Source organism: Nanorana parkeri, unplaced genomic scaffold, assembly GCF_000935625.1.
Source record: "Nanorana parkeri isolate BGI_ZX_2015 unplaced genomic scaffold, ASM93562v1 scaffold570, whole genome shotgun sequence".
NCBI lineage: Eukaryota > Metazoa > Chordata > Amphibia > Anura > Dicroglossidae > Nanorana > Nanorana parkeri.
The window spans coordinates 529455-537498 of NW_017306838.1; the positions used below are offsets into that span (position 1 = coordinate 529455).

At 39.7% G+C, this 8044-nt stretch overlaps 1 protein-coding gene across 1 annotated transcript in view; it reads left to right on the plus strand.

Moving 5' to 3' along the window:
- Nucleotides 1-5041, plus strand: part of ERI2 (ERI1 exoribonuclease family member 2) — a 10903-nt gene extending 5862 nt beyond the window's left edge. Inside the window, exons 5-9 of the mRNA XM_018562283.1 lie at nucleotides 1802-1958; nucleotides 2213-2313; nucleotides 2511-2592; nucleotides 3439-3527; nucleotides 3707-5041. Coding sequence (XP_018417785.1) covers nucleotides 1802-1958; nucleotides 2213-2313; nucleotides 2511-2592; nucleotides 3439-3527; nucleotides 3707-5041 — 1764 coding nt within the window. The remainder of the gene's footprint in view (nucleotides 1-1801; nucleotides 1959-2212; nucleotides 2314-2510; nucleotides 2593-3438; nucleotides 3528-3706) is intronic.
- Nucleotides 5042-8044: the final 3003 nt, after the last annotated feature.

The window sequence follows — 8044 nt, forward strand, 5'->3', positions numbered from 1 at the left end:
AAAAAAAAGGGGGGGGGGGGACCTTTAAAAATAGAAAATAATGCAGCATCCACATTCAAGGACTGGTAAGCAGTAATATATTAATCTTTGTTGTTTCTGGGCATACACTGTACCTTCACTAGCTGTCTGCCAAAACAGAACATGATAACCATTCAAATAAAATGTTTAAAGCATATCTAAACCAAAAAATACAAAGGTGTAATACATTGCAGCCAACCAGTGCTTAGATGAGATGGCTGCATTTGTTTTCTTTTTGGGGCTTTTCTCCCTTGATTTTCACCTTGTAATCCTGTGATTAACACACTTCCTGTCCCTGGACTTCAGACATGTCTGCCTTTGTTCATCTGCCTTACATGGCGGAAGGGGAGATTAAGCCCTCATTCACACTGGAATCTGCCTGCACGTACAGCTCCGTGCTGTGTGCAGGGCCGTATCGGGCAGCTCCCGGGAAGGACAGGTGCTGCGTGTGATTAGTACACAGCCCCTGTCCTTCTCTATGGGACTACACGTCCATACGCCCCCCTACGCTCACCCGCCCTGCACGTTCATAGGGGTGCGGAGGAGCATACACTGACGGGATGGATCCTGCACTTGAGGGGCGTAGTCCCATAGAGAAGGACGGGGGCTGCGTACTAATCACGCGCAGCACCTGTTCTTCCCGGGAGCTGAGCGATATGGCCGTGCACGGAGCTGTACGTGCCGGCCGATTCCTGTGTGAATGAGGGCAAAAAGATCAACAAATGTTTTTAGTGCTTGCTGAAAATGCCTTAAAAAGAGAACCAATGCAGCCATCACATTCACATCAATACATTACATTTTTGCTCTGGGTTTATTTATATATATATAATTATTATTTTTTAAATGTTATCCCGCACAATTGTTTAAACCATTTTCCTTATACTTTGGTGATCAGAAGATACCAGTAAGGCCCCTTTTACACAAGCAGTCCGATCGGGTCCACCTGTAAGTTTAAGTGGACCCAATTGGATGCCCAATGCTAGTCTATAGGCAGCCGGTTGTCAACAGGCGTGCGTCCGTTTATACCAGGTTATCCCCCGACTCTGGCCAGCTCCAAAAGAACAAACGGAACAGAGTTCTGTTTTGCCAGACCTGATTGTGCTGGATAAGGGATAATCTGATGTAAACAGACATAATCTCCATTAACATGCGACTCCCTATAGACCGACATGGGGCCCAGCAGCTTTAGTTCTTTCCTCCATCGCAAGATGGAGGAAACAAAACTGGATGGGCACGGATGTCATGGTAGTGACATCCAATCTGTTCTGCTCCAATTAGGAGGGAATGTGTGCACAGATCCTCTCCTAATCAGCCCATGTGAAAGGAGCCTAAGACTTTGCTGGAGGTCAGGTTTCTCTCCAAACTAACAGGGTTATTCACAAAAGGGTGAAGAGTTTGGAGAACGCAGAAGAAGTAAACAATCTAGGCCAAAACAGCTGAGTTGGATAGTGAGCTGAATTGGAGAATGTTTCCAAATCCGCTATTTTGGCCTAGATTGTTCCCTTCTCCTGCCTTCTCCAAACTCTTCACCCTTTTGTGAATAACCCTGTAATTGTCTGCTTCCTGGGAAGAATCATTTTCCTATCTCCTGTGTAGTAGTTTATATACAGAACAAAGATAACAATTGCCATCCCTTTTAACTGCCTCCGGGCCGGCCGTAGTAAAAAAACGGCCGGCCAGGAGCTCTCTAGATCTGAGCGGGCGTCTCTAGACGTCCGCTCAGACAACAGTGACTTTACTTCCATGTTCGTTTTAAAAACTTTAATACTTTTTCATTTTTCAGCAACAAGTGGACGATGGAGTTCCTTTAAAGATTTGTTTATCCCAGTTTTCCAACTGGATTCAAAAACTCCAGAATGAGAGAGGCATCATTTTTCCCAATGTCCTCCCAAACCAGTCATCCTCCGAGCAGAAGATGTGTGCATTTGTCACATGGTCAGGTAGGGAACAGCTCTAGTTGACAAGTGTCATGCTACTGATTTCATACCAAAGTTACTTAATGCTTATCTCTAGTTAAAAAAGAATACAAGCAGATAACCCTTGCAGTGCATGGGTAGGCTATATGCAGCACTTTGATGTCACCATCTGGGTTTGCAAAGGCATCCCTGTATATACATTAATTGATGTGCTTCTGTAATGCAGTTTATGGTATGCGGTTCTTATTTGATGAGCTGCTAATTTTATTTATTTTTAGATTGGGATCTGGGAGTTTGTTTACTTTATGAATGCAAGAGGAAACAGTTGAGAAAACCAGAAATTCTGAACTCATGGATTGACCTCAGGCTAACTTACAAGGTGAGCTGACCTAGCTTTAAGACAAACTTTGTGTCTTTAATTTACCTAAAACTAACCTTTCCACAAGGTTCACAACATACTGTTCTAAAACAAATAATTGTTGCTTGCTGTGTCTGTAAGCAAACACTGTGGTATTGGGAAATAATTGACACGTTTATTCTCTTCAAAATATCTAATTTTATATTCTCCTGTTTTAGCTATTCTATAATCGCAAACCAAAAGGGCTAAATGGAGCTTTACAGGATGTCGGAATCGAATTTTCTGGAAGAGAACATTCAGGTACAGATATTTCTTAATGATATTGTGTTTCCATAATCGGCTATCCCACAATCACAATCAGCTTAAAGAAAACTATGATATTCCTCTTGATATCCCATCAAAGAGAACCTGTGGTTTGTGCATTGTAAGCTCTTTATTGCTTCTTCTGCTCTCAATCTGCAGATAGCAGTACAAATGCATTTACTTAGTTTTCAGTTTTGCTTTAACTTTTTTCTTACCTCTTACCACATTGGCTGATTTTTTTTCTATTGGTTAACCTCTATTTGGTTGGTCAGTAGGAAAAAAGATCGTCAGCTGGGAAAGCTATTATTCAAGACTGCTAGAAAACGGTGATGGGAGAAATGGAGCAATAGGGTGATTACAACAGCCTCTATGAAAAGGTACTGCTAGATGGGACAGCATGGTTTACTTTAAAGGGTAAGATCACTTTCCTAAGTGAAAGTGAATTCGGGAAAATGGAATTACCTGGCCCTCTGCCCCTCCCCCCGCTTAGCTCACCTTTCGGCAAATGAGAAGTGCTTCTCATTGGTCAGTGTGCTCAGATGACATGTTGTCAGCCCTGTCTTAGTTTGTTTAGTTTGACTTCTTTTTGGTGGACTACAGTTTACTTTCCCCTCTCCACATCTTGATAACACAGGGGAAGAGGTGTTGTGTAGTCTACTGGGCAGGACTGGTAACATTGCTTGGGATTTTAGTGAGGCACCGAAGGCTGGGAACTTACTAGATTTCTGGCAGGATGAAAAGGTATTTTTCTGTACTTTGAAAGGGATACAGCATGGGAAAATATATTTGCATTTTTTTAGTTTTGTTTTTCTTGTTACTGGTTACTGTAAACTTGTCTTCTAGGTCTGGATGATTCCCGAAACACAGCAAGACTTGCATGGAGAATGATTTGTGATGGATGTGTAATGAAAATAACCAAATCCTTAGATAAGGTTAGTTGGTTTTTTAGGTCTCCATTTTTCCTCCAGTCCATTCAGCATGACATTTAGAGCAATGTAGATAACCAGACAAACTATTGGTACTTAAAACCAGAATTCAAAGAAACACGTTCTCAGACTTGTTATTGTGCTGATCCATTTTGAAAAGTTCTGGGTTTTGTTTGTGAAATTAGGTACGGCTATCTTCAGAGCAAACAAGGATGGTTTTGCCTGGGCAAACTAATGGAACTAGACAAGGAGATGGCAATCAGGTTTCAAAGATGACTGTGAGCAAAGATGACAAGCAAGATCTTAATAGAAATCCAGCGTGTACACATTCAGATGCCACCAGTGAAGTCAAATTTACTCCTAACAAAATAACCAATAAAATTGGTGTCCAAGAACAAGATGGGACATTGGCTATAACATGTGTCAATGTAGAGCCACCAAAGAATCTACTCAATGGACTCTCAACTACTATACTTGGCTATGGAAATAAATACAGGTACTCAAACCAAAATTCTCTTGGCTCTTTGCAAAATAGAAGACAAACTGGCACTTTAACATCTACACCTGCAAACCACGCACCCCAGTTTCCCAGTCATGTGTTATTCTCTACCACTATCATGTCTGTGAATGATGTCTCAGGTCTGGAAGTAGACTCCAGTTCAGATTTGTCTATTTTGGCTGACTGGGAAGAAGCGGCTGTAATAGCCGATTCCCAGGAAGAACAAAGTGTCAGCTCTGCCAAGGATAAAGAATCGCTTCTGTTACCAGTTGATTCACTTTCAGCTGGTGTTTTAAGACTTCAAAACTATCAGGAGAAACCCAACATACAGCCTCGTACTGGTATTCCATGTCATCCATCCACACTGGACTCTAAATCAGTTGTCTACAAAAGTCCAGACACCACAATTTATAATGTCTATATGAAGAAGCAAGTGTCTAATAGCTCTACCTTTAAACTTCCCACTGCTCTGAGCAACAAACCTGGTGTGACTCCTCAAACTGCCAAGCAGTCGAGTAAAACCTCTTCGGTATTGGATTACTTTCCAAAGAGAAAACTTTCTAGTGTCAGCTTCTCTTCACCACCAAAGAAACTGCCCTTTATAATCCATGAAGATCAGAGAAACCAGATGCTGCCATTCAGTGGTCCTCCTCGGAAAGTGACTCGCAGCATTTTAAATTCCACTGTGAACTTAAGTAGCAACAATAGGCCAGCAAAAATTGCCCGTATTACTGCCCCAATGTGCAACTGTGGCCGAAGGGCAAAGAAACTTACTGTGTCTAATGGAGGCCCAAATCAAGGTAGGGTCTTCTACAGCTGTGCCATACGAAAAAGAGACGATCATGAGAAAGGCTGTAGCTATTTTAAATGGGAAGATACGCTTCTTAATGAGAAGTCTCTAAATTCACCTTCCATTTTATCCACCAGTGGTATATCATTTACTTCAAATACAAGTTTAGCTCCTTCCGCATGTTCTGAGCCTCCCAAAACATTTAAACTAAGACCATCATTGAGAACATAGTTTGTAAAAAATGTTTAAGGACACGCTGCTAGTTTCTTTTTATACAGAATAATGTTGAACTTGTGATTTTACAATTTTAAATGTTTATTTATTTAAGTGAGCTATAGGCTTTTTAAACCTTGAAAGCAGCAACACTATACATGTTTTTTTGTCCTATTTAAAATATGTAAACCCAGTATTTGACCAGTACCTCCTGATGTAGGTCACAGTTTATCTAGTTCTCACAAAATCCTTTGTTTCTACATAAAAATAAAAAAAACACTCTGATCTGTTTTATATATGACAAAAATAGCCCCTGATATACCGCTACCTCATATTAGGAAGCCTGAAATGTAGAGGAATCTATATAAGAAACATTGTCCAAAAGTATAACAACATCTCGCACCTAGAAACTATAGCTCACATGGCACTCCAACCCTAGGACGCGTGCTGGAGCTGCGGCAGCAGTATACTGGAGTGCCAAGCGGTCTTTAGGGAGAGTTAAAGTGACACTAAACTCAGGAGTTAAATCCTGAAAGTACATTCTAGTATCTTTAACTATTAACAATGCAGTACCCTATCTGTGACACAAACTCAGGAGCTACATCTTAAAAATACATTCAAGTACCTTCACTATACAAAATTTATCTTATTTGTGTATCGCTCAGCTGTAGATCCTCAAGTCATCTCTGAATTTGTGCTGACACTGTCCTTCCTTCTGGAGGGTGACTACTTTTGTTCCCCATGGTCCCTGTGTGTTATAAAGTAGCCACCACTCCCGCGAATAGACTACAATCTTACACTTAGTTTACTCATTTGTATTGAGATTGTAATCCATCATGGGAGTGAGTTTGGAGCGTTAGCAACTTTATAACATACACAGGGACCATGGGGAACAAAAGTAGCCACCCTCCAGAAGGAAGGACAGTGTCAGCACCAATTCAGAGATGATTTGTTTAAGATTATTGAAGATCTTCAGCTGAGTGATGCACAAGTAAGCTACAGTTTTTTGTTACTTTGATAGGACACTGCTGAATTTAAGGCTCATGTAGCAAAGCTGTTGTGGGTCATGTGGCCCTAAAGGCAGAGTGATACAGGGCCTGCTTTTTTTTAAAATTAATGACCGATAACATTTTTACAATTTTGAACAAGCCAACATTGTGCTTCTGTCCATCCTCCCTTTTTTTTTTTTTTAAGCTGACAAATTTAGGCATACAAAGCCTTGATGGCATGCAGAAAGGATTAACCCACTGCACTGCCTAATTGAATAACCCTGATAATTCTGTTAAAGCTCCTTTTTAGCAGTCTGTTGCATCTAATTTAAAACCTAATATTTTCCAATTACCATGAAATAATGGAAGCATGCTTCCCGCTCATGAAAAGGAGTTAAGAGGAAAAATAAAGATTCTTGTTTTTTGTTTTTTTTTAAAGTAACCATGTTCTGTACGTGTTAATGTATATCTTTTTATTTTCCACATCACAGCAGGTTTAGTTATTGAAAGAACTTACAGGGTGTCAAATTTTGTTACTGTCTTTTAAATACATGGAATCAATGTTTGTGTTTTTTTAACACATGAAATATCTGTATAATTGAGATGTTTTTTCTTTACCTACATAGTAGACATTTTATACATTGTTTAAAAAAAAATAAAAAAAAATATTTTTCTACCTTTTTTTATTAAACGAGTGGTTAATCTAAAAATGTATGTGATTAAATTATAACTTAAAACTTCTTGCGGCCGTAGGGCCTGTTCACATGATATCAGGTCCGGATCTGCAGACGTGGTGCTACTGATGCAGTGCGTTTTGGCCGCGTTTTTGATGCGTTCCAGTTAAAAAAAAAAAAAGTTTGTTTTTTGCTGGAGTGGGGCTTTCAGTATGTTAGCTGCAGTGCATTTTCGGACCGTTTCCGGACCGTACAAAACGTGACATGCAGTATTTTTTCTGTCGTAAGCTGAACGGACTGCGCACGGGAGAACTGTAGCCCATAAAACACATAGGGATACATTGGAATGCATTTTTAGTGCAGGAGTGTACGGATCAGGTCAGCACAGAAAACGGACGTCGTGTGTCCTTCAGGAGAAGGACATGAAGTCATCCACCCCTGACCTCTCCTTCTGAAAATGAGTTGCCTAGCTGTCTTAATGACACTCTCTTGCTTCAGTACTTTGAATCAATGATCTGAAACAAACATAACTTCTGACCTTTTTCTGGTCTGCATTGTTGTCAGGTCAGTAATTCAAAGTACTAAAGTGTATCTCTATGTTTATTCTTTAGTTTTAATAGAGTAGGGAACACCTCTATGGGATTTTTTTTTTTTTTTTTTTACCAATTCATACTCTTTCCAAATCTTTAAACATCTACGACTGAAAATGCTAGTTGCCTGGCGTCTGAGGCACTGACCTGGATTTGGTTCTGATGTAGCCTGAGTCATTGGGCTGGAATAAGCCGACAGGTTACAAAATCAAAATATTGAAACCAGAGTCATGCAGCTTTTATGCTTAGGAGGTCAGCAAAGGCAGCTTCTATATTTCTCTCACAAGTTTCCTTTAAAGCCATTTGACCATTTTATTGAAACTACAATTGTTTTTAGGAAAATACAGAAATAATTTGCTATAATAGAAATTAACTTGCAAAAAGTTTATTTTTGAATTACCCTTCATTTTAGATATTGGCCCAGACAGAAGACTACGCAACAACATAGACCATTAGTTCAGAAGCATTACTTTGGTGGACCGCTCCTTGATATCATGATTGATATATTATAATTTTTTTTACATGCACAATATCTGCATTGGTATTAGTGGTGAGGTACTATTTCAGGAACATCACCCACAAAGCAACAGAACAGTTCTTTTAAAACAGAACTAGTACATTAGGGTCATTTCAGTAACATGGATAAGTTACTTTTATTTTTTATTTCCATTGTGAAATACATTCACACATCTGTGTTTTGGTGCAATGTGTTAAAAATCTAGCACTGAAACTGCACCTTATGAAAACAAGCTGAAAACTTAGTCTTAA